General features: G+C 43.3%; 1 protein-coding gene across 1 annotated transcript in view; it reads right to left on the bottom strand.

Annotated features, from left to right (window-relative positions):
* LOC146830444 (phospholipase A2 inhibitor gamma subunit B-like) overlaps nucleotides 1–27,700 on the bottom strand; it is a 323,361-nt gene that overhangs the window by 37,062 nt on the left and 258,599 nt on the right. Inside the window, exons 3-4 of the mRNA XM_085604681.1 lie at nucleotides 4,884–5,000; nucleotides 3,516–3,671 (exon numbers count right to left, since the gene is read on the bottom strand). Of these exons, the coding sequence (XP_085460807.1) occupies nucleotides 3,516–3,671; nucleotides 4,884–5,000 (273 nt within the window). The remainder of the gene's footprint in view (nucleotides 1–3,515; nucleotides 3,672–4,883; nucleotides 5,001–27,700) is intronic.

The following is a 27,700-nucleotide window of genomic DNA, read 5'->3' as shown; positions in this document are numbered from 1 at the left end:
ATGTAAAAAAAAGGGCAGGCCCTGGGGGATGGGGTCCCCAGGGCCCAAATAATGTAAAAGAAGATGGGCCACACAGCCCCCCTTGATAACAAAAAAAGCTGGCTTTGTGCCGGAGGCCCCACCCCCTCCCTGCAGCACTCAGCAAACGTGCCCCCTGGCACGTTGTAAGTTGGGGAACTAATTCCCCTTGAATACTGAGAGTCCCTAGGGGTCAACTAGCCCACCAGGTACCTCCAGTATGCGCCACAGAGCTGCGTTGCAGAGAGGTGTTCCGAGGCCACGCCACTTTTTACACCTCTCTGCAACGCAGCTCTGTGGCGCTTGATGGCCCCCAGGTACTAATCCCCCAATTTATAACACGTCAGGGGGCGTGTTTGCACAGTGGTGAAGGGAGGGGGCGGGGCCTGGCATAGCAAGTGTGCAAGTGCACCCCCTGGCACATTATAAATTGGGGGATTAAGACCCCTTCAATCCTGAGGGTCCCTGGGGGCCAACTAGCCCACCAGGTACCTCCAGTAAGCACCACAGTGCTGCGTTGCAGAGAGGTGGTCCGAGGCCACACTCCTTTTTACACCTCTCTGCAATGCAGCTCTGTGGCACTTACTGGAGGTACCCCTGGGCTAGTTGGCCCCCAGGGACCATCAGGATTAAAGGGGACTTAATCCCCCAACTTACAATGTGCAAGGGGGGCAATTTGCACAGTGGTGCAGGGAGGGGGTGGGGCCTGATATAACAAGTGTGCTAACACGCCTCCTGGTGCGTTGTCAATTGGGGGATTAAGTCCCCTTTAATCCCGAGGGTCCCTGGGGGCCAACTAGCCCACCATGTACCTCCAGTAAGCACCACAGAGCTGCTGTGCAGAGAGGTGGCCTGAAGCCACGCCCCTTTTTACACCTCACTGTAACGCAGCTCTGGGGCGCTTAATGGAGGTACCTGGTGGTCTAGTTGGCCCCAGGCACCCTCAGGATTCAAGGGGACTTAATCCCCCAACTTAGAACACACCAGGGGGCATATTTGCAGAGTGCTGCAAGGAGGGGGCGGGGCCTGATATAACAAGTTAGCAATCCTGCTGTGTGGGACTTACTGCAGGTAATAAAAGGGGTAGTTGGCCCCCAAGGTTGATGTTGGGGGCTAATTATCCCTCCTCTTAGGTCCGCTAAATCCCACACAGTATATGGATAGATAGATAGATAGATAGATAGATAGATAGATAGATAGATAGATAGATAGATAGATAGATAGATAGATAGATAGATAGATAGATAGATAGATAGATAGATAGATAGATAGATAGATAGATAGATAGATAGATAGATAGATAGATAGATAGATAGATAGATAGATAGATATAGGTAGATATGTATACGCTCACTCCCTGTCACACATTCACTCACACACTCACACTCAAAAATGCACAAAACAACAACTTCAGATTTTTTTTTCTTATCTTGATTCCTCCCTTGTAGCAGCAGAATCGGAATCCTCCACAGTACACTCAACCAGCAATGCATGATTTCTAAATTGCAAACAAGGAGCCAGACAGAGCAGAAGACCTGGTGCGAGCATCCCTCCATGTTCCATTAGTGCTGGATCTCACTCCTGCTGTCCTGTGTCTCTTGTCATTGGTTTCAGGGATACTGTGCTCCTTGCCTGAAAGCCCCATTTCACCAAATATTCTGGTTTACCTGAGTTATGCACAGTATGTCTGCTAAATAAAAGGTTATGCCTGTGTGAGTGGACTGTAGTTGGGTTACGTCCCTCACACATACTCACTCCAGACTTCTGTCTACAAAGTGAAGCGTTCCTAAGTCTCATTCCTTAAATGACTTGTGGCTCAGCTCCTTCCTCCTCGTGTAATCAGGAGACTGGAAAGGCCAAGGGGGCAGCTTGTGCTTTGTCAGTGTTCATGAAAGTTGTGTTCTTATGGGCACTGCTAACATTAACTAAATAGGAGTCCGGCTAAAAGTGAGGTTCACTATCGGTGGCTCGCATGTGACAGTTTAGGACTCTGAACCCACATTGATGAGCTGGTACTGTTCTCATCCTATAAGGACCCTTTTGGGGCTTGTAGCAACTGGTCCTATGATCATGTCTGGGTGAGCTGGTATCTCTTTTCCCCTTTTCCCAAAAGATTGTCTAGATTTCCATTTTTTGAGGTGCAGGATTCTCAATGAGAGACCTTCATATGTACACTGAATGTGGGGACCAGTACTCACCACTAAATGTTTTCTTTTATAGGGAAGAAAATTAGACGGGAAGGGCAGGTAACCCCTGACTTACTATAAAGAAAACTCTACATGTAAAAAAACCTTATCTATGGCCCATACCTTTGAAAACATGTTTCATGGCAATGAGGATGCTGTTAGGAAGGGAACTTTCTTGCGATCTTTACTCCCCTGTATATGATTACCCTGACAAGAGTCAATGGAGTCAATCTATGTGGAAGTTGATATTATTGGTGTCTGTGTTGTGCTTTGATTCACAACCGTCAGAGGTTTGAATGCTCTTGATTTTGGTGTTAAGTGTTAGGGCAAAGAGGAGTGATTTAGAGTAATGAACATTATCGGTGAGAAGTCATAGCACTTGCTAGGTGAAGTCTAGGTATTTTTCAAGTTCCAGCACTTAAATATGTTGCCCATCTCCAATGTTCCTGGAGTCAGAGACACAAAATACACACTCCTTCCTTATACTCTATGTAGGAAAGTAAGATCTGCTTCTTATGGTTACCCCCACTTTTTGCTTGATGTAATGCTGTCTCTGACTAATCTGACTCAGATCCTGCTAATCAGGATCCTAGTCTCTTTGCTTTCTCCCATACATTGTTATGGTAAGTTCACCCCAGATTGAATACTGGGGTACCCTGATCAGTCCATATTATATGGTACAAAGGTACTCAGGGCATAGGTATTCCAGAGTTCCCCCATGGGTTGAAGCATGTATTTTGCCACTTATGGGAGACCATTCAAACTATCAAAATGGGCCTGCCATTGTAGCCTGTGTAAGCTGGTGCTAGCTCCTTGTAAAGGCATAAGTTTTCCTAAATCTAGTCACATTGCACTTAAAACCTATAAGTAACCCCTTCCGCAGGCCTTTTCAATCCTGAAGGCAGGGTGCTCGGTTCTAAGTGTGAGGGTGCCCCTACATGAGCAGGACACCAAACTGGACTGTACAAATTCTAAGCATCCTCTCTTTTAAAGGTGTTGGAGTCACAGACTGTCCAATCTCTCAGTTGCAGATATTGAATTCATAGATTCTAAATCCCCTGCACATCCCCAATGTTATAAATGTTGGAGTCACAGACTGTGCATACCCTGTGCATCCCCTATGCTAGAGTTACAGACTGTACGTGACTTGCACGCCCCCCAGAACATACCATGCACACCCCCTTAGTTACAGATGTAGGAGTCACACACTACACATACTCTCTGGTACAGATGTTAGAGTCACAGACTGCATCTACCCTGCACATTACCTGTGTAACAGATATCAGAGTCCATACAAACTCTCGTACATACCTTTCACATCCCCTTTGTTGCAGAAGTCAGAATCACAGCATGTTCTACTGATCCGGAAAGAGAACATATTGTTGTGGAAGTAGAGCTCTCTTCCACAGGCTGCTTGTGCGGAGGGATTCAGACAGTCCTTGAACACAGTTACAACAACCTTATCCCCTGTTGGCACAAATGCAAGTTTTGATTAAACAAAAAAAAGATCTCAGTATGAGTTCCTGAGCAGACATGGTTACCGTGAAGGAGTCTGGGTGAAATAACCAAACCAAGAAAAAGTAAGGGTTTAATGCGTTAAAATAGCTTTATTTCAGTCTTTATCCACCAAATGTCATTTTTAAGTATTTTGTTTTATGGGGTGTCACACTTTGCTCCTACCACTGTGATGATTACTCAATTTTCTCACTAATTTTTAACTCAAATGCTTTTATAACTTTTTCCACACTTCTAAACCACTTTCAATAGCTCCCAGTGGATTTCCAACCTATTATTTTATGCCAACTGTGCCACTCCATACAAAAGAAGCCTGTCTTATGCAAATCAGTACTGACCTGATACCCATGAGAACAATCCATCTTGAACTACAAGGCAAGGCACTCTCCAGAAGAGAACACACGCACCACAAACCTGTTATACCATTATTGATCATCTTTAGTGAGTTATAGCTTAGTTAGGGGCCTCGGGCACAGCGAGCAAGGGACCCAGGTAGGAATGCGTGCCAGCCAACAAATTTTACCCAATCAGTTGCTACCATGAAGTTACAACGGAAGAGCATTCTGAAGGTCACAGAGGCACCTTACAATCAACCTGTAATTTGCGAGAATCAGTTCATAATTTGTGCTGGTGTTTTCTGGTGTTTGACACCCGGACTTATTTCCTAACGGCGGCACATATTTATGACATCTCACCACATGGTGGCTCTGTTAGTCTATTTTTGAAAACACACATGAGAAAAGTGTTTAATATAGGATTCATAAAATAATAATACCAAAGTGCTTGCTCAGGTCCTTCCTACAGCTTTGGTTCACCTAGTATAGTCCCAACTGTCATACTTTTAGGACTGTAATGGTTTATAGGCTCTTCCTTCTATAATCTTCTCTTCCCTTGCCCTCTTAGATTCCACTCAGAGCCTGAACACTCCTCAGAGTAGCCATGATCTCAAGAAATCTCACAATATTATTCATTTATTTATTCATTAATTCATGTAGGTGTGCCATTGGTACAGGTATCTGGCAGCACTGACAAGGACCACAGGTGGTGCAAGCTGCAGTGTCCTCCTAAGAAAAATCTTGGGACCTGGTACTTATTTTACAAATGAAGCACTGGCCAGAATGTTAGGGACAGAGTCAAGTTACAGATGTGGCATGTGACACTCACCAACTGTGCTGTTCTCCATCCCTTTGACGCAGTGAGTGACATCAGAAGGGCATTGCTTGAAGATACCTGAGCATTGGGTGGTGCCGGTGGCAAGACACTTCTCGCAAAGTAGGCAATCTGCTTGAAAAAGAAATGCAATCAAGAGATCTGAGCAAAATTGTGCTTTTCATTCAAACAGAGAAATGCGTGTAAAAAACAAGTATGGTGCCTAGGCCTCATAGCGGGGCACATTCACACTTCACGTGGAAATTTGTTAAGAATAAGGAGAAGAGAAGAAAGCTCTGGTACTCAGTGGTACAAAATATAACAGAAAATATGTAATGTATCAGAGAATTAAAGTTGTTTGGAGAGTAGAAAAATGAAGTAATGTAAACACAAAAGGGTGCTTAGGGAGAGATGAGAAAAAACTGAGGCTGAATGAAGATTGTAACAGACTGGGACAGAGAGAGACCAATAAAAACACACAAATGTCAAGACCCAGGCACATAGAGACAGACGGAGACTAACAGAAATAGATAGGAACAAATAAAAAGATCTAGAGATAACTAAAGAATGGACACAACCACATTTGATGAACTGTGTTGTGTCAAAGAGAGAGAGTGCAGAACAACACCATTATGACTAAGATATTGTGTTTTTCTCTCTGTCTGTGCTGGAGCACTATAGTGCAAAGCCATCTCTGTAATGGAATTGGACTGGAATTGTACCCTTCCACTACAAAATTCTGTGCTTACACATAATTTAAAAATATTGTTCATTAGAGCACACATGGAAAGTTGGAAATGCTTGGAGAAAAGAAAGGGGCTTATTTACAAGCGCCTTGCACCACTTTTGCGTCATTTTTACCATGGGAAATAAATGTAATGTAAATAAGCCCCAAAATATTTAGAGTGATGCAGGTACAATGCAAAGGCTTCAGTAATATTTACACAACCACAAACAGCCTGATTTCCAGGGCACTGCATGGATTTTTTATAGAAATGTAAAGCAAGGTAGCTGCTTGCGCGGCATTATGTTACATTTCAACTTGTGAGTCGTTATATGATTGGAGCATGGGCGTTCCCATTAATTCTGCCATGGATTTTGCTGCATTTCCGGATTTTGTAAGAGTTGTGAACCTGGGAATGTGCTGAAATGCTACGCCTTGCCAAGCACGGCAGATTGAGGAGAAATATCTTTATTTTTCTTTTTTATTTACTCTTTTCATAGGTGCTGCATTCTACAGCACGCAAAAAAGAGGAAAACGCCTCTAAAGATTGTTTTTGTGCAGGAAGGTGATCCTTCCTGCACCAAAACAATCCTGCCTGTAGGGCAGGCATTCTTGCGTTATGGTGCAAGGGTGCCTACATAGCCTGCATAGATCCAGGATGCACACAATGCAGATGAAGGAGCAGACATGTGCAATTTGCTTGTAAATAAGGAGCTTTTCAGCTCTCTCACTCAATGCAGCTTTGCTTACTGCCTTGCATTGCATGAAAGTTTAGTAAATCTGTCTCTAAATCTTTTTAATATAAATAGAATTTTAGAATATAAACAAATTCTATATGTAATGATGCAGGTATTACCACACTATGGATGTTCCCTTATTTGGACTCTGACTCAGTTGTGAGAAAAGCATATTCTTTCAGTTCTTCTAAGTAGAGCAGAGAGATCATGTGTCTCCTAATAAGAACAATATGCGCAGAAAGAAGTCAGTTCCTAGTTGTCACTATTCTTTTCTTCTTTTTATTCCTCCTCTGTGTCTCCGACTATATAGCTGATAAACGTGGCTGTATTCCAAGTTCATGCTGCAGGACCTTGAGTGTGTGACTCAGCTTCTACACCCACACTCGCAGCCTCCGCTCAGCCAGCCTCGCCCTCGCCGCAGTCCCCCGCATCCGTAAAACGACCGCCGGTGGCAGATCCTTCTCCCACCTCACAGCCAAGACCTGGAACACCCTCCCCACCAACCTACGACAGACCCAAGATCTACTGGCCTTCAGAAAACTTCTCAAGACCTGGCTCTTGGATCAGTAGTAGCTCCCCCCCCCCCCCCAGCGCCTTATGACCTTCACGGGTATGTAGTGCGCTTTACAAATGCCATGATTGATTGATTGATTGAAGCACATGTGTGGGACACACTGCATGCAGTAGTGCCGGAACAATTGTCAGAGTGGAGCTGCTGCCACCAATGTCACAATACTGAAGCCATGGGTATTGTAAAAACTCCAAGCATCACCCAGAGCAAACAAGGACAAAAATAAGGGTGTAGTATTTGTCTGGTGGTGCACAGTTTCCACACATATGATCCTAGTAAAATCTTGTTTCGATCGCACTTCAGTATTCGATCGCACTTCAGTATTACAAAGAACTGTGCTTCTTTTGTACTTTACAGACTGCTGATATAGTCTGGTCTTTTGTACAGTTAATTTACAGCCATTTACATATGGGTTAGGAAGAATTACATTCACTGTACCCCTGCAAGATTGTGACATTGTGTTACAAAATGATCTTGCTTTGCAGTTAAAGAAACCAAACACCACTCTCTATTTTAAAAGAATGAACAGCAATTTGGAAGAATGTATTGCCTGAGATTGGACCTCTGACTTTGAAGCACAGCAAATATTGCCAGATAAAAACAAAATGTAAAGACATTTTTATTGCTCATTCACCTTCTAAACTCCAGCATGGTTATTTTGAGAGAGCAGTGACATAACGAAGAGTTAAGGCTCACTTTTCTTCCCTAATTGAATAAAACATGAATGAAAATGAACTCTCTACCAAAGTTCAAAACATCTTGAGATGCCCCTCGCTCAAGTGAGTTGAGAAACCCTTTAGGTGTTTAAAAGAACCCTCACCGACTAACGCAAGTTAGTGGCATGCTCCTTCACAGAGTGCCTGTTCCTGGGTGTGCTGTGACACCTAAATTTCACACAGCAGGGTTTTTCAGAGTTTTGCAGGGATCTGAGGATTAAAATTACCTCAAGGTTACCCACCACTCAAGACAAGTGTAATAATGGAAACTTCAGGTAAGATTAAAAACATAGGTGGGTATGATATGAGATGGTAATGATCTCCCACAACTTCAGTCTATATGTTTAAGCCATCTAATGAAGCGCCCACAGGGTCAGTATGGGTTTCTTCAGGACTGAGTGGCCCTATCACTGGTCTGTCATTCCTAATCCGTGAACACATTCATGCTAAGACACGTGGTACCGGTATAGTGGTTTGTAGCTTAAGATTTCTTCTACCACTCAGTGAGATTATCTGAAGTGAATACAATAAATGAGACTTCATTTGGGTTATTTGGTGGCCATTTGTGATGGTAAAGATGAGCATAGTGGGCAAAGCCCTCATATGCCATGCACTCAGTTCCAAACACGCTGGAACCTACACACTATAACTAGGTCCTTTTGTGATTTGTTTGTCAGCCTACAGTATTAGCCTTCATGCAGCAAGCATTGGTTTCATGCCTAAACTAGTATAGTTCTTCTTCGTTCAAGATTATCAGCATAGACTACCTGGGAAAGATGACTGTGTAAACAGTGGTTTCCAGCTGTGTATTGACACTATAGGGACAGGCGGCCTATCCAATGGCTATTCACACTAGACGCTTGCTTCCACTCACACATACATTTCTCCAGGTCTGGCTGGTGAAGCTTGCTTACACCCTTGACATTTCAAATGGAGATAATAAAAGGTCCTTGGTAAAGTGCATGTTATGGCTACCAGATGAGAACTAGTGGCTCAGATGAAACTAGATCTTAGACCAGCTTGATCCTTTGAAACTTCTCTGCTATGTCACTTGAACAAAGGTAGCATCTGCTGCTTTAGAGAAGATTGAGAGAAAATGAATCTCAAAACTATGTTGAGTTCTTCATGAAAAAAACTAAAAATAAAACATGAAATGTGTTTTCTCATGAACATAGATGAGAGTGTAGATCAGCTCATGTTAAATTGAAAGTCTGAATTCTTGGAACCGTATCACTGTCACAGGATTCAAGCAGTATTCTTGGACATTTCTTTTTCAATTCCTAAAAATCTGAAATTTGCTCTCATGCAGCTAGTAAACATACTGGTATAGATTTCCAGCTTTTAAGGACTGAGGCTCACAGTTTGAAAAGGAATGAATGGCATGAAGTAAATATGAAAATATAAAATAAACAAGAAAAGCTGATTAACCATGATGTTGTGTGAAACGTCAGCACCTCTCTTGACCACTTGCTAATCAGTTACGCTCCCTCCCAATAGTGCAGAAGTGCAATACGTCACTTCCAGAAGATTTTTCTTCTACAGAGAAGCTGCTGGGTGAAACATGGTTCCAAGAATGCACTGTAAGTGTTTGTGCATTTCCTTCTGAGACACACTGAGGACAAAAGAGAGCACTGTAGTAAGAGGGTATGGTGACATTGCTGGTTCTTGCAGTCAACTTTCAGGTAAAAATATGTTGTTGATCATCTAATGGTCACCATGACAACAGGTGCCCTGAAGATGATTGTGATCATTGTTACATTGTACCTCATTGTCTATGATCAATATTTAAAACACAATCCTCATAATGTTAATAATAATTAACATTCATTAAAGGAATCCAAAGGTGCTGGGTTTCTATGAGGTCATTAGATTGCATTATCATAGGAAGTCTAGCAGGACAAGCCCCAAGGTACAGAACTCAAAACCTTAGCAAGGTCCAGCCTGGCCGAACCGCAAGCAGAACCTGAGGTACAGTTCAATACCCCCTAAAGAATAAAAGTAATTCCAAGTCAATTTACTCATAGCCCCTCCTAGAATTTGTAGGCGAGGGGTGGCTCTGGCATTTACAGATTGTGTAAAACTCAGATAAAGAATGAACAATAGAGGGAAGACAGAAACAAGGGAAAGGGCAATGATATTATAGAAAGACAGCTGGACACAATTACATTTACAGCAGATTTCTGGAGTGAATTACTCTCTTAATATCTACGTGTGCCTTAGTGTATACTCACAACAATCAAAACTGTACATGTTTATGACCATCTTACCTCCACTTATCAGTGCCTGGAGCATGGCCACAGCTGCAAGGATGACCCTCATGGTGCTAGCAGAGTAAAGATTAGGGGATGGAGTCCCTGACCTGGATCACTTGCCTGGGTCTGCTGCACATCTCATGCTCATGGCATGCCTTTTATACTCTCACAGAAGGGGTGGGGCACAGGATACCTGAGTTATGTTCACAGGATGTGGCGGAACTCTTTGTGAGTAACTAAGAGCACTGATTTGGTTGCTGGCATCGTCCCTTAGAAATGTATTGAAATAAACTGTATAAAATGATGTACTGCAGATTTGTTGAGTAAATACCAAATTGTACTGAGGCCATGATTATAAGTGCTGAGCTCAAATCTAATCCAACAAACATATATAAATATGTGTGGGAGTCATAATAATCTACTTAGGGGTATTTACCATGTGGTTGAGTATTTTCTACTTCAATCAATCAGACAATCAATCAATCAATCCGGCATTTATCAAACACAGCAATTCACCTGTAAGGGTCTTGAGGCATTGGAGATATTGACTGCTGCGTGGTAGTTGCTCATTTGAACATCCAGGTCTTTTCTGAATTGCTGGAGTGATGGAGTGGTCCTCAGGTGCAAGGGAAGGTTTTTTCATGTCTTGACCACCAGGTGCGGTAAAGATCGTCCTCCGTTATTGCATCAGCAGATCCAGGGGCTGTCTGCAAAGATAGGGGTAGCCATTTATAAGGTATCTGTGTGGCTGGTGGAAGGCAAGGTATTTTTGATGTATGCTGGTCCTTCATTGTGCAAGGCTTTGTATGAGTGGGTCAGCATCTTGAACCGGCATCTCTTCTTGAACAGGAGCCAGTGTAATTTCTTGGTGGAGTATGATGTAGGCCATCTGGGGATGAGTCTTGCCAGTGAGTTTTACATTTTCTGAATTCTCCTCAGGAGACGTGCAGTGATTCCTACGTAAAGTGTGTTTTCATAATCCAGCTTGCTAGTGATGAATACCTGCACAAATGTCTTTCTGGTGTTGAATGGCAGCCACCTGAAGATCTTGCAGAGCATGAGAGGGGTGTGGAAGCAGGCGGATCAGACTGCCTAGACCTGCTTCTTCATATATAGCTTTCTGTCCAGTATGATGCCTAGGAATGCGGGTGTGTTCTGTCAGGGCAGGGGTGGGCCGAGTTCCGTGGGCAATCATGCATTGTTTCATGGCGAGATGTTGTTCCTAAGGATGAGGACTTCTGTCTTGTCTGTGTTGAGTTTGAGACAGTTGTCCCTCATTTAGTCAGCAACGTTCATCGTGCATCTGTAGAAGCTAGCTCTGGTGGTGGAGGGGTCTTTGGACAGTGAGAGGATGAGCTGGTTGTGGTCAGTGTAGGAGATGATGTTGAATCAGAGCGATCTGATGGTGTAGGCCAGCGGGGTCATGTAGGTGTTGAAGACGGGGGGACTGAGAGATGATTTGTGGGGGACTCTGCAGATGACCTTCTTGGGCTCCGATGTAAACGATGCAAGATGGACCCTCTGGGTTCTTCCGATGAGGTATGAGGCGATCCATTTGAGTGTGAATCCTTGTGAAGAACCAGAACCAATTGGGCCTGGCGGCGCAGGGTACGCCTTAATCTCCTGGGTTCTCCTGCTTCAGCTAACAGAGACACGGGGACACTCTGTCGGCGTAAAAGATCAGATTTTATTCGCTGCAGCTAGTACAGTTCTCTTAGAAGTACACACGGTATGTTCTCAGGAGACTGCCACTTCACTCCGTGGCGCACAATCTTTTATAGTACATAGGTGACATATACATTAACAAAGAACACACCTAATACATACATAGAGAACCAATAAGGAAAGTTCAAAAACAGAACATGTCCAATAGAAAAGGTTGAAAAACAAAGATATCGAGTAACTCGAAGAAGCCTCTCCTCCAACTATGTTTGCCACCCCTCCCACAGGTTAAGGTATTAACATGTCTGTAGCTGGCTTGCAGGGCAGGTGGCGAGATACGTTTGTGTGTTTTGGAGGACAGTTGTGAAACAAGAGAATACGAGCGGAGGACAGCGAAGGCCAGAAGATGAGATAAAGTCAGGAGAGAATAGTGTGAACCAACAGATAGTTAAGACAGGGATTAGAAAAACCAGACAGGGATTAGTGTACTCGGCCAGTCTCTAACACCAGCTTTGCAAACAGAGGCACAAGGCTATTTTGACACAATACTGCAAGAAAAGCAGAAAAGACTTCGTTCGTCGTGCTGCCTGAGTGAGGGCAACACAAAATGGCGGCGGAGCACAAAATGGCGGCTCAATGCGATCGTGATTGAAAATCGAATTTCCTCAGACCCTCCTTTTGCCAGAACTCAGACAAGATACACAGACTCATGTTAATCTGAGTCAATGTCGATGGCCATGAGGTCCTCGAGCTGTTGCTGTAACATCATTTTAATATTCTCTGTTCTTTGTGTCTTAGGTTTTGGGATGCACATAGTAGCACAAAAGTCGCAGATGGCGGGACCACAGTGCATACAAAGACAACAAGAGAAAACGATGGCTAAAACCATTCCAAGGAATGTTAGCACTTTCCAACCCCATTTGGACAGTAGTCCCCAAAACCATCCCAATAACGACCAATCTCCTTCGTCCTGATGAATCGACTCAGAGATTATATGTAATTTAGAGATGGCCTGGTATACTGTCGGAGCGTCATCAGGTATATAAATACAGCATCTCGATTTGATCAATTTACAGACTCCACCACGATCTGCAAGAATAACATCTAGGGCAACTCGGTTTTGTAAAGTCATAAGACGATCTGCTTGTAGTTCTGCTGTAATATTACTTAAACCTCCTACAGTGATGTCTATGGTAGTCTCTACGACACGAACCAGTTGCCTCATATTCCTGCTGTTTGCCATAGGACCCCAAAAAGGAAGAAATCCTTTTAGGAAGTCTCCTCCCTCTTGACCTGCTGTGTCTTTGGAATCAATAATTCCTCTGCCATATCTGTTTTTATGGAAATCTGAAGAAGCAGTGTATGTAGGGGGAAGAAGAAAAGCTATATCGCAAGTTCCAGAAAAAACAGTCGGCAACCACGTATAGGCTCTATCGTGACAGATGAAATATGTGCCCTGAGATGGCACTAATGGCGGCGAATTCTGAGAGGAGTGGATGTAAGTATGGGAACAAAAGCTTTTTCTTTGTTCGGGGTCAGTAGTTTGGCCATTTATTTGTAAACAGAAATTGCCTTGATGAGGTACAGTCCAAATTGGTGGAGACTTTCCTTGTTTAACCTTATCACTAAGGCTTGTGATATAATGAGTGACACTCCAATTAGCGTATGCTTTTCTTTCATCTACAGCAATTTTGCTATTTTCCATAATTTTAGCCATAGCTACCATTCCCTTTATCAATGAACTATGACTGAAATCTGGACCACCAATATAAGAACTGACAGGTCGTTTAAATCGGCTTTGATAGGCGTTAGAGAAAATTACAAAATAAGCCCAAGCAGAACCTTCATAAGAGAATGGAAGGACTAAATATGGCATCCCTTTTTCTGTGGTATGAGGCATTAATCCACACACCCAACAATCAGTTGTATTAATTATTAATTGGTGTTGGTGTAATAATTGAATAAACGAATTATTGTAGTATTCGATTCTTCTAACGAGTTCATGTTGAGGAAGTGTTTGACACAGATGTGGAGAGATAGTAGAATAAGAAGGCACAGTAACAGAAGAAGGGACAACTTTTTGCTGCATAGCATAAACAATCCATCCTATACACGCCAATAAAATACACAATAATATAAAAACACATAAAGTTATACAACAACGACTGTATATTATTTTACAAGGATTGTCTTTCATTTTGTTCTTTCTCTCTCTTTCGCCTAATGTAGTTTCCATCTTCTAAATGGATGCTCACGGCAATCTTCCTTAATCACTTGGTCATGATTGTTTGCCGTCCTATGACACTGCAAGTCCTGCAGGCCTATTGCCACTACTCAGGTCACAACCAAGACTCCTACCGTGACCCTGCAACCGGGATAGAAACTACATAGAAGAGAGAATCTCAAGTTTTCTTCTTCAGTCTGGGTCTTAAATCGTAATGAGCCTTATCAGGTACAGTCTGATCCTGAAACAATGTTCGTGGATTTGTGGTATTCAGACGAAAATGTGATGGTACAGCTTCTTGGAGAATGTTGTCGCTTTCTTTTTCTGACAATGTTCCATTCAAGTGTGCATCACTAAAAGGTATGAATCGGAGAACCTTCTCACTCTCAGAGTCACTTATACCCTTACGGACCCACTGATCAAAGGGCAGAGGCAAAGGAACCTTCTTGCAATGCACGCCGTGAATCCAGTTCTTCTTTCCTTCAACCTTCACTGCTGTACGAGTAGCTAGGAGAACCCGACAGGGTTCTCTCCAGCGAGGCTCCAAATTCTTCGTCCTTTGGAATTTCTTCACACAAACCCAGTCACCTGGTTGGATGGAATGACCTGAGTCTGTGGAAGCCTCTGGCAAAGCGCTCTGAACCTATTGATGGAGAACACGCAATTTAGTTGTAAGGTCGTGCAAATAATCAATCAACATTGGGTATGGCAAGTCTGAATACTTCTTAGGGCGAGGGACTCCCCATATATTAGCTGGGCGTCCGAAAACTATCTCATAAGGGCTAAGTCCCAAACGAGAATGTACAGCCGTTCTGGTGGATAGAAGAGCCAAAGGTAGTGCATCGGGCCAACTAAGGCCTTTGAGTTTTAGACTGTCATTATAGCATTCCACTAGACCTGCTGACTGTGGATGGTTTGCCGCATAGAACTTCTGTTTTATACCAAGACCTGCACTAACTTTTTGCATGACTTGGCCCACAAATTCGCTCCCATTGTCACTTCAGACAATGCGCGGCAAACCAAATCTAGGAAAAAACTCTTTAAGGAGTACTTTGGCTGTAGATAAAGCAGTATTGTCTTTCAGGGGGTAAGCCTCTATCCATCGGGAAAAGGCACATACCACCACTAGAACATATTTGAGATTGTTGAATCGTTCCATGTGAATGTAATCGATTTGCAACACCTCAAATGGATAGGTCGGAGGAGCAAAGTGACCTGCTGGAGTTGGGGTTCCCTTTCCCGGATTGTACATTAACCAAACAATGCAATGTTTCACTACATTGTCTGCACACTTCGGTATTCCTTTGTTTTGCCACACTGGAGCCAGAAGCTTGCATATTCCTTTCGCACTTAGGTGGGCTGGACCATGCGCCATAGTAACTACAGGTAGTACATAAGCGTCTGATAACAGCCAACGTTGGTGCTCGGATAATTCTACCCAACATCCCATCACGTCTAACATTCCTGTACTTTCTTTCCACTTCCTCAATTCTTTTTCGGTAGCCTCTTCTTGAATTGATTTCACACTTTCTACTGTATCCTCATACATTCCTCTTTCTCTGACCCAATTTGCAGGGCCTGCAACATACATGCGACTTGTAGCATCTCTGGTTGTCTTTTTCGCTACTTTATCCGCAAATGCATTCCCGCGACCAACATCGTCAACAATCTTCTTATGTGCGCTACACTTCACAATTGCTATCTGGGTAGACAAAGCAAGTGACTCAAGAAGGTCAGTCACCAACTGAACATGTTGTATTTTAGTGCCGTGGGAAGTAAGGAATCCCTTTCTTTCCACAAACGTCCAAAATTGAACGCCACACCAAAAGCGTATTGGCTATCGGTGTACACGTTTACTCTTTTTCCTTTGGATAACACACAGGCTCCGGTTAAGGCTATCAGTTCAGCTGCCTGAGCTGAATTATGTCTGATGCGTGCTGTTTCCACGATTGTATGCAAAGTAGTAACAGCATAGGCTGAAGTTGTCTCTCCATTAGGAAACTTAAAACAAGAACCATCTACCCATAGCGTTCCATCCGGATTCACTAATGGCGTATCTGTTAAGTCAATTCTACCTTTTGTTTCTTCCTCAGTACGAAAGAAACAATCATGTTGTTCCTGAACACCTTTCTCTTCTGGAAGAGGCAACAGAGTAGCTGGATTTAAAGTATTACATCGTTTGATATGCACGTGACTAGCCAAGAGCGTCAGCTCATATCCAGACAAACAAGCACTTGTAAGATGCTGTGTTTTTGTTCTGTTTAGCAAAGTATCCACTGCATGTGGCACCATAACAATGAGAGTATTATCTAGCACCACTCCAGCAAACTGTCGAATAGAAATTGCTGCTGCTGCTGTCGCTTTAAGACAACTAGGCAATGCTTTAGCTACTGGATCTAATGTAGCCGAAAAATAGGCACATCGCCGCTGTTTATCTCCAAATCGCTGCATTAAAACTGACAATGCACAACCTTCTCTTTCGTGAACGTAGAGCGTAAAAGGCTTACTGTAATCAGGAGTACCTAGTACAGGAGCAGAACACAGAGCAGCACGTAAGTCAGTAAAACTCCTCTGACATTCGTCAGTCCATGGAAGGGGCTGAGGCGTATCTTTGAAAGTGAGTGCCAACAAAGGTTTGGCCAACAGAGAGAAGTTAGGGATCCACTACCTACAATAGGAAGTAATGCCCAGAAAGGCGCATACCTCTCTTTGTGTGGATGGCACAGACATTTGCGCAATAGCTTGGATACGTTCTGGGGTTAATCGTCTTCCCTCCTTTGACAAGAGATGACCCAAGTAGGTAACCTCTCGACGAACATATTGTAGCTTAGAAGATGAAACCTTATGATTAAGATTGGATAAGTGTCGCAACAATGCAACCGTCACATTCTTACATATATCCTCTGAATCAGCAGCGATTAACAAATCGTCCATGTACTGAATGAGAGCAGCACCAGACGGCAAGAAAAAAGCACTAAGATGACATTTTAAAGCTTGACTATAAATAGAGGGACTTTCACAATAGCCTTGAGGTGCGCGTTTGAACCGGAAGCTTCGGCCTCCAAGAGAGAAGCCAAAAATGTCCCTACTCTCTTCAGCAATGGGAATACTAAAGAAGGCATTTTTCAGATCGATAACAGAAAACCAAACCGCTGTAGAAGGTATCATCGTCAACAACGCAGTGATATCTGGGACAACAGGAAACTGCGGTACAACAATTTTGTTTACCTCCCGAAGATCAATTACAAAGCGATAAACAGGAGGCTGAGAAGGATCAGTGCGTTTAAGAACAGGAAGAATAGGGCTATTACATATGTTACCTCTCGTTTCCTCAACCACATCTTTCTGAATCAAATCATGAATGATTTCCAGAAGCGCTTTTTCACCTTCAGTGGAAATTCTATATTGAGGAACGCGTGGCAATTCAGCATTGGGCTTGAGAGTAACAACATAAAGTGGAATTTCAAGACAACCAACATCATTTGGACCCGTGGCCCAAAGCGTTGTAGGAAGAGAAAGCAATTCAGGTGGAAATTGATCTTTTGACAAATACATTGGAGAAGTCAGTTGTTGTCCTAAAGTGAGATATACACCAGAAGGAGAACAAGATATTGTGGCATGCAGTCTTTTTAATAGATCCAAGCCCAAGAGATTCTCGCCGCAACCATTCGTTAAGAGAAGCGGAACTTCTAAATCATAAGGGCCAATTGAAATAGGCAAAGGGCAAGAAAACGGATTACGAACTGGGGCGCCAGAAAAACCTACAGATACATTTGTTAAGCCAGACAAAGGTGCCCCAGGGAGTTTTGAATGAATGATAGAACTTCTCATCGCACCAGTATCTAAAAGGAATGGCTCTGAAATACCCATTGTAGTGACATTAACATAAGGTCCATTCTGATCTACTGGAATTGGCACAACTCCCTTACTTTGTCCATGGCTGTCCTAGTTAACATGAAGACTTTCATTCCCGTCTCCAACATAACAATCCTCATTGTAATACTGTGTAGACTGAGCATTTTGCTGATCAAAGTAGTTCACAGAATTAGAGGGAGGAAGGGAACGCTGTTCTTGGGTCAATATACCTCGACCTCTACCTCTGTTTGCTGACTGGAGGCCAGCACGACCTCGCGGAGCAGATAGTGTCCCATTACGCTGCAATAAAACCGGACAACTATTCTTAAAATGACCTTCCTCTCTACAATAGGCACCTTGATTAGGACCTAACAAAGGTCGTGGAATATATGGCTCAGGCTTTTGATACACCCTCTGAAACTGTGGAGGCTGTTGAAACTGGGGCTGAGCATAACGAGGTGGATAAGCCTGTTGCAAGAGAACCTTAGTTTTTAATTCTTTTGTCTTTTTCTATTGCTTATCTTTTTCTTCTTTATCTCTAGTTTCATAATATTGAGCAGTAGCCAATATATAGGCTGAAGAAGAAACAGCCCATGAACTTTCGGAGTCTTTCAACTTATGCGACAGCTCGGGAAGCATATTAAATATGAACTTATCTACAAATAATCACTGCCCACCCTCCGTAGTCATATCCTGACCACTGTGATCAATGAATGTTTTCTCTAAACGAGTGAAGAAATCGGAAACACTCTCATCTTTCTTCTGTTTACATGCGGCTAGTTTATCCCAGTTAACTCTCAAGGCAGGCATCATTGTTTTCATTAATGTAATAATCCTACCAGGAAGTTCTGAAATCAAAGAATCAGGTTTCGCACCACCCACTTGGTTTCTATCTGCAGCAATTATAGCATCCCAATCAGCACCTAATTCTTGTGCATGATTCTCCTTACGAATCCTAGCCCATAAGGCTTGTGGAACTACATTCCCCATCAACATATCAATATCTGCTAAATTCATGATGCAAGCATCAACAGTCTGTGACAATTCTTTATAATAACCTGCAGGGTTCTTACGAGGATCCGGTAGAGACTGTTTAAGGGCTAAAACTTCAGACCTTTTCCAGGGGACATGTACCCATATACGCTGGAAATGAGCAGGAATAGCTAGATTACCACCTGCTGCCGGAACCTCTTCTCTCCATACCGGAGGAACCTCTCTCATTGGATAATTTTTCAGTGTCAACCTAAGTGAGGGATCGGAGTCAAGAAAAGTCTGTGAAGTAAATAAGGTTCTAAAGGAAACAAGTGTCTTTACAGCGTCCTCAACCTTAGAACCCACAATGAGTCCCTTATCAACCTTTAAAAGAGTATCACACATAGTATTGAAGACATATCTCTGTGTAGGCGCATTCCACTGTGAGAAGGTAGGCATAATGTCGGGTACATTATACCGAGGACCCTTCTCAATCCATTTGCGAGCGAGAGAGTCCAACCTTTCTCGTTCTTCGGAAGCTGGAAACTGACTACGAGACTGTCTTCGAGAAAATGCCGGAGACACATTTAACGCCTCAAAGAAAGGAGATAAAAGACCAGAGACCGTTTCTGTAAGTCGTTTACGCATAGACGGAGAATTGGACATAAGGATAGGGGACAAGGTATTAGGCGAACTAACTGAAGAGAAATCAGTAATTACTGGGGGAGCAGAGAGCAAAGAAGTTAAAGGAAAAGGAGTTGAAGGCAAAGCTGATAGAGGAGGCATTACTTGAGGGGCAAATGTGGAAGAGCCGGAGCAAGCGGAGGCGCAATTGGCGGCTGAACAGGCTGTAACAACGGGGGTGCATTAGCACCTTGTACATAGGGCGGAGGCAATCTTAGTAGGTGAGACTTCAAGGGATCTTCCTCTAAGTCCTTTCTTTTATCAGTAGGGGAAGCTGGCAACATTGGATAGCATTTATCTATCGCCATACGATGCTGTCTCTCTGAAATTTCCATCGCATTATCAACTTCATCATCTCTAAGTTGCTGAGCAGCCTGTATAATTGTCATACTCTGTGCTTTCCTATCTCATTTTTCTTGCTTAATTTTTCTCTGTTTGGCTTCCTTACGCCAAAGGCGGAAAGAGTCAAACATTGCCGGCCGGGCTTTTCTTTTAAATAAAATGGTTTCCAAATTATCTAGTATGTCAGGCTCAAAACTACCATTTTCTGGCCATTTTAAAACACCATCATTCTTGTATCGGATCCATGCCTCGTTAAAGGCAATGGGGCCAACACCATGTTTAGAATAGAGCTCATAAGTGGGAGTTCCAACCGAAGGAATCGGACAAGAGTCCTCCAGCTGGGAATCCCTATTACAACCAAAACAACAAAGTTTCTCAAACTTAGTCAGACCAGGCATCGTTATTTCACTGGACTGTTCACAAACATCAAGGGGGTTAAATACTTAACACAGCACAAGTGTACTTACCCCTCGGCTTCGGTTATTGCAATACCCGAATCAAAGACCCAAAGAACCTAAGAACCAAAGAACCAAAGAACCAAAGAACCTAAGGACCAAAGAACCAAAGAACCAAATGTGGGAGCGACCCACCAATACTTAACTAAGATGTATTTTTACACCAACAGAGGCCCGTCTATCGTCTCGCTTTACCATACATCACCAAAAAGAGGGCCAAGGCAGGGCGGCAGTCAGGGCAGCAGTCGTCAGTAGCCGTCAGGAAGGAGTAACCACGCTGCAAAAGACCTTCGGACCACTTTCGACATACAGGGGTCGCTTGACGTGGCTCGCGATTCCTCCAGAATTTTCTTGCGGGGTTCCTCACGACCTTCAGGCAGAACCACTACCTCTGAAGCCGCCCCACGTTGGGCGCCAGTTGAAGAACCAGAACCAATTGGGCCTGGCGGCGCAGGGTACGCCTTAATCTCCTGGGTTCTCCTGCTTCAGCTAACAGAGACACGGGGACACTCTGTCGGCGTAAAAGATCAGATTTTATTAGCTGCAGCTAGTACAGTTGTCCTAGAAGTACACACGGTATGTTCTCAGGAGACTGCCACTTCACTCCGTGGCGCACAATCTTTTATAGTACATAGGTGACATATACATTAGCAAAGAACACACCTAATACATACATAAAGAACCAATAAGGAAAGTTCAAAAACAGAACATGTCCAATAGAAAAGGTTGAAAAACAAAGATATCGAGTAACTCGAAGAAGCCTCTCCTCCAACTATGTTTTCCACCCCTCCCACAGGTTAAGGTATTAACATGTCTGTAGCTGGCTTGCAGGTGGCGAGATACGTTTGTGTGTTTTGGAGGACAGTTGTGAAACAAGAGAATACAAGCGGAGGACAGCGAAGGCCAGAAGATGAGATAAAGTCAGGAGAGAATAGTGTGAACCAACAGATAGTTAAGACAGGGATTAGAAAAACCAGACAGGGATTAGTGTACTCGGCCAGTCTCTAACACCAGCTTTGCAAACAGAGGCGCAAGGCTATTTTGACACAATATTGCAAGAAAAGCAGAAAAGACTTCGTTCATCGTGCTGCCTGAGTGAGGGCAACACAAAATGGCGGCGGAGCACAAAATGGCGGCTCAATGCGATCGTGATTGAAAATCTAATTTCCTCACTTGGATCTCAATGTGGTGGAGTTTGTTGATCAGGATGTGATGGGAGATGGTGTCAAAAGTGGCTAACAGGTCCAGGAGGATGAGGGCTGCCATTTCACCACAGTCCTGGAGTACCCTGATGTCATCCGTGTCTTTAATCAGGGCTGTTGTAGCTGTGGTTGCATAGGTTAATTATCGCATCTCTGACAATTTTTCAACAAAAAATGTCCCAAGAACAAGCAACGATGAAGAATCTGGGCTCTTAAATACTGTGTCTGCATGTGTGGCTACAATACAAGGACCAACACCAGGATAAAAGGGTATTTGCCACACCCAAAATGTACTGCACCCTGGATATCTTTGTCCGGTTATTATTTTGTGCTGTAAATACCTCATCCCATTACATCATACTATCTGTTGTGCTTTCTGCTTGATATGCTGCAGATTCTGCTTTTTGTATATTATCTCATTCATAAATTCATTTTCTCTGAGTTTCCCACCACTCTCACCAAGGAATCAATGAGGGATGTCAGTGCATCACAATTGTGGAACCCATCTCCTTTTTTTAAACTGGGGCAATAATAGATTCCAACAAAGATTTGGGCTGGTGAAGTTGCTATCTGCATTAAGGACATTGGTCACAATGGAAGCCAACAAGTCTACATATTGCTGGTAAAAATATATTGGGATCCCATTAGGTCAGAAAATTTCCCAGAGGGGCACTCATGTATAGCCCTTACTACTTCAATGAAAGACCAGCTTCCGATGACGTGTACCACGGATGAAAGATGGGATATTCTTTTAAGTGTATTTTCTCCACATATTCTTCTTATTGGTTGGACAATTTCAGGAGTTCTAATATTAACCTCAAACTAATATTGGATAAACCTAGGGCCATTTCCTTGAATGACAAACATATTCTCAAACATTTTGTACCCTGAAGAAATCCATCTCCATGTGGACGAATTGCATTGGCTGGTTTTCCTTGGCTCATATTTATGAAGCACAACAATGGTTGCTACAACCACCCCAGGTGGCTTAGCCTAAACATTATTTTTAAAACTAAGTAACCCAATTTTCTGAGGTGCGTCATATTTACACCTTCAATCAGCCCTGGCTTTCAAACACACAGCCAGCACCTGCAATAATAAAAAGCAAATCTACTAGGCACTCAGTGAACATGAGCTGCTCGTGCAGATAAGAGCGGTGGGGCAGGGAGGGGGGACTCGAAAGACGACAAGGGAAAATTGAATAAATAATTAATTTTCCATTATTGTTGTCTGTCGACTCCCCCCCACTCCTGTCTCCTCAATACAATAGGCTTCTGGGTAAAAAGCTGTGATTAGCTGAATGCTGATTTATTCATCTAAAGTTGCATTTGTACTTCAAATTATTTGGTACACACTGGGCTTAATTATTTGGTTTTATAACCTTTATTGCTTAAATGCCCTAGCATTGTTAATATTGTACGATGCCAATGTTTTCTTTCAAATTGCAAAGCTTCACAGCTTCTAGGCCTGGATAGGGTGTTTGAGTTTGTATTGTGTGCTGCTTTGCTCTACTGTAATATAGAAAATATATAATTTTAGATAAAAGCAGAGTTAAATCTTTATCTGCCATGCTGACATCATGCAAAAAATATCCTTCAGCTTCTTTTTATGGCCTTTACTTTTTTTGCATTCAGGGAGCCCTTCCTGTGTTCCCTGCATACTCCTTTGCTGATCCTGTGGCTTGTTTACACCTCCCTCATGTCCCCTCCCTTCCCTGCTCCTTGCTTCCTCCCTCTTTATCCCCACCCCCTGCTTTATGGGTGCCCACCAGTGGCCAGTCTCAAGCCCTCCTGCAAAATGAACAGTATGCAGGGCCGGACTGGGAACTGAAAGCAGCCCTGGCAAATTTTGGCAGACCAGCCCCCGCCCGACTGCTACTAGGGGGATTTGGGGGGGTTCTCCCCCCACGAAAATTTGGGAAAAAGACAGACCAAAATGGTGAAATTTACAGCACCTCTTTCATTACATATTCAATTGTATCAACTTTCAAAGCACAGTAAATAGTAGATGATGAACTTAAAGAGCACCAGGTTACCCACCTAGTCATATGTACCCATAGGCATTCTTTCAGAGAGCACCAAAAATAGACACAAGTAGTGAATCAGAGAGAAAAAAGTAAAAGTGAGACCAGCCCCCACATGGTGTCTAGCGAGCAAGCACAGTAAGCAACCACTACTAGGGGGAGTTTTGTCCCCCCGAGAAAATTTTGGAGAAAGAAAGGCCAAAACAAAGCATTTTTCAACACATTTTTCATTACATATTAGATTGTATTAACTTTTAAAGCATAGTAAATGATTACCTTGTGGAGCACCAGGATACCCAGTCATAAATCACAGACATTCCTACAGAGAACACTAAAAAATGAAATGTCTAGCATGAAACATGAATTTAAATATAACCAATTTATTCTTCATATAAAATAGCATTAAGACATTTAAAAACGCACTTAACCTCAAACAATTGTGCAAAGGTTCAGACTAAAAAGTGTACAAGACAATGTGCAAACATTAAATGATTTTTATATCCTGAGTTTTGTAAACAGTGCTCAAATGAAGCATCTTATGTAAAGTGAGGCCTGAAACTGGAAATTCACACATAAGCACCTAGGCACTGACCCAGGCCTGATCACAACAGGCCAGAAAGCACGGAAACGTCACACATAAGCACCCAGGCCAGTAAGCATTGAAATATCACAAATGAGCCTCCAGGTCACTGAGGCCAGAAACTATGGAAATAGCACACATAAGCACCCAGGCCATAAAGCATTGAAATGTCACAAATGAGCCTCCAGGTCACTGAGGCCAGAATCTATGGAAACTTCACACATAAGCACCCAGGCCAGTAAGCATTGAAATGTCACAAATGAGCCTCCAGGTCACTGAGGTCAGAAACTAGGAAACGTCTCACATAAGCACCCAGGCTGCCAGAAGGCATGGAAATGTCTCACACAGTACCCTAGCCAGAATGCATGAAAAATTCACACAAAGGCACCCAGGCCAGTGGCACTGGAACACTTTTCAGAGTGTTGGTGCTGCCATCAAAGTTGCCTGTACATCACTGAAGTCATGGGATTGTGAAAAATTCATGAATCACACAAAGAACAAGGATAGCAATTCAGCCTTGCCTATTCCGGGACATATAAAACTTAAAAGTATATGCCAAACCATTTAAATACACTGCACTCTGCATACTGCATCCTACAACTGCACAGGCAGACTGCAATGACAGGCCCTGGCCTTGGCACATGTTTAAATAGGCTACTTACGTGGGTGGCACAATAAGTGTTGCAGGCCCACTGGCAGCCTTTAATTTACAGTCCTTGGGTACATGTAGAACCACATTTCTAGGGACTTACAAGTAAATTTAATTTTCCAATTCGGTGTAAGCCGATTTTACCATGTTTAAAGGAGGGATCAGCTTATGCAAATATGAGTTCCGGAGTCCGTGACAGAGTGCAGAGCAGCATCTAGAGACAGCACGGGCCTCACTATCACCGACGAGACGCGAGCCTCTGATGTTGCAAGAGCCACCAGGCTGCTGTTACTGTTAGTGACAACAGGGCGATGTTCAAAATTATTTTAATAATGCTCGAGTTGAAGGCGAGCCAGAGCATCAGGTATAAATACAGCACACAGATCTGTCCCGAGGAAGGAGCCGATAAATGGGTGAGCCCACTTTGGAATGAGAGGGGGTTTAGACAAGTTCACAAAGAATCCAAGATGACAGAGCACCTTGCATACCCGAGAAGTGACATTCTGCATGATCCTTTATGAATCATCCAGTCTTTCAGGCATGAATGGACAGAGATCATCAGCTTGTGGAGAAGTCCCATGGATGAGCTCAGAGACTTGGTGAAGACACAGGGCAGATTTAAGGCTGAAGAATAGGACCCAAAATGAAAGTATAGCTCCGCCACACCGGCCGAAACACCCTAACCCAATGTGTGCGTTGTTTGTTACCACATTATATATACAGAAAGGAGAAAGCACTACAACATGTACAGGTAGTGTAAAACAAAATATAGGAAGGACATTGTATTCAATTACAAATCATCTCATTTACTCATTTGTTTGTGGTGATTATAGTTATTCTGTAGCAGAGTTTCCTGGTTATATGAATTACATTTTGAAGGCTCAACTCTTGCATTTATTCCACTGTAGTTGAGTAACTAATGCCTTAAAGAGGTCCACAGATCACATCCGCGATTGTGAAGACAGTACCAGTGCATCCTGCTCCTAATGCTTTGCTTACTATGTAGAGCTTCTGGGGGGTTCCCAAACTGAATCCGCCTGACCTCCATGATAAGTTGTTCTGCAGCCTCCTACTCAGATCCCCGCTTAGCCCTCAGCATTGTGTCGTGTGCCTGGGGCAGCCCTCAGGCCTCTAGGGATCTCGCAGAATGTGGTCAGAAGAGACAATGCTTTGGGCTTCATCTTGAAGACTATAGGGTTGCCTGAAGACCCTGTAACCCGAGGAAGAGCTCTCCGGGAGGAGCCTGTGGGAATTATTTCACCCCTAAGAGATAGCTTTGCTGTCAGTTGCCTGGAACTAGTCCTCTGTAAACGGAAAAATCTCTTTTCTGGCTTAGAACTACATAATTCTGAGTCCCCTGAATAAAATCCCTAGGTGGACAAAAATGAATTAAATAAATCGTCAAACTATTTCTCTTTCTAATCTTGTGTGTGGGGTGACATTCTGGTTTGGCTTGTGTCTTTATAATTTGTATAGGTTCAAATGCCGGGCCTCAAATTAGGTCGGTGGTCAAGACACACAAAGCGCTTCCAGTTAATTTGGAGAAATAGAAGAAGAACACAAACATAAAAAGAAGAGGATACACTGCGTGGGTATTCTGATTTATGTACTGATAGGCAATGTTCTGAAGCATGCACGTCCTTTGGTTCATGGCTGATGCTCACGGGGCTCCAGCCAGATAAAGCAAGAAGTGTCCCCACCTGCTGAGCTATTCTCACTTCTATTTCGAGATAAGGAAATATAACTGCCTGAATGGGCAGTTTCTCCGCGCCCTGTGCTGGCATCACAGTAGCATGGGAGTCGGTGGTTCAAATCTCAACAGTATGTGCATCAACTAATATGTTACACTTCAGTGCTGAGACTGGTACCGCCGCAGCCAGAACCTGGTGCCTAGTGTAAGCGACTAGAACAGACTGCTTGGTAATGAATTACGGTGGCCAGAGATAACATCTAATCAGATGTTTAAGGCAACATTAATCATGGGGGCGGCATCTTGAGGCCTTTCAGGGTATCCCACGAACAACGCCGAGGCGCCAACACTTCGCCTAGCAGATCACAGACTCTATGAGAAGAACCAGCCCTCGAACACTGCCAGCCTGACTGGGTCCTGGTGTTTTAGGTCGAGCTTAGAGCAGGGCATGCTCTGCTGCTTGCTCGACTTTTAGTAAGGGGGTTTTAAAAGTGCTACCCACAAGCTTTTCCTGGCCTAAAGCTTGCATGCACGCTCGCGTGTACGCGCGCCATCTGCCTTTCTTATCTCATTAAGCCGTCAAGGCTCAATGCTTGTCAATTAGAGGCAATCACTGCTGCTTAGCCCTGGCCCAAAAGTCAAACAAATGTCTACCTTTCCACGTGTACGTGTTTTGGGAGGTACCAAGTCATCAAGCAATCCATTCCTCATTACACAGAATGCCTTTTGCAGCACACTGAAAACTCGGGAAAAACATCGGTACTTTCTAATTAAGGTTAATATTGCTGATCAGAGGCCCGCCTGTGTCTGGCTCCCGCTGAGCTGACTGTTCAGGCGCAGCAGAAAGTTCACGGTTCTTTTGGGATGCAATATGTGTACATGAAGATAGTGTTTCGTTTCAGTCACTTGCTGCTGCTGGCCTCACTGCTTGCTTTTCTCCGACAACCAACCGCATCACTAAATATTTCGACTCACGCTATTTCATGGCCTTGGTGGTAAGACCCTGCTGCTAGGTGCAAGCGTCTTTTACCACCACATCATGAAAGCAGGTTTGTGTAGGTGGTAATATGTGGCAAGACTATCTCTGCTTATTTGTTCTATTGGTTTTGATGTATTCTTTAGTTTTAATTTAGTTTATTTGTGCTGTATTATTGCTATGTTGTACTGTACTTTATAGTATGCTTTATTTTGTGATTGTTTTTTGCAATGTGTCCTGTTTGGATGTGTTATTTTGTTTTTATTGATGTTATTTTGTTTTTATTTATGTTATTTTGTTCTGTTATATCTCTGCTCCAGCTCTATAACTACTTAGGACACCTGTCAGCCCAAAACTACGCCTTAAATTATCACGATCATTGCTCAGTTACGCGCTACAGCCCAACACATCAGCACCAGTGACCTTTCTCTGAAGACTTCAAGTGCCCTTCGAGCAACTGACAAGAGGAGTTTAGATTTTTTTCCAGCATAAAAATGCAATAAATGTCAATGGCACAT

The sequence above is a fragment of the Triturus cristatus genome, chromosome 5_1 (assembly GCF_964204655.1).
Source record: "Triturus cristatus chromosome 5_1, aTriCri1.1, whole genome shotgun sequence".
Classification (NCBI taxonomy): Eukaryota; Metazoa; Chordata; class Amphibia; order Caudata; family Salamandridae; genus Triturus; species Triturus cristatus.
Note: the sequence above shows the minus strand (reverse complement) of the source record. Positions and strands in the feature narration are given on the sequence as shown.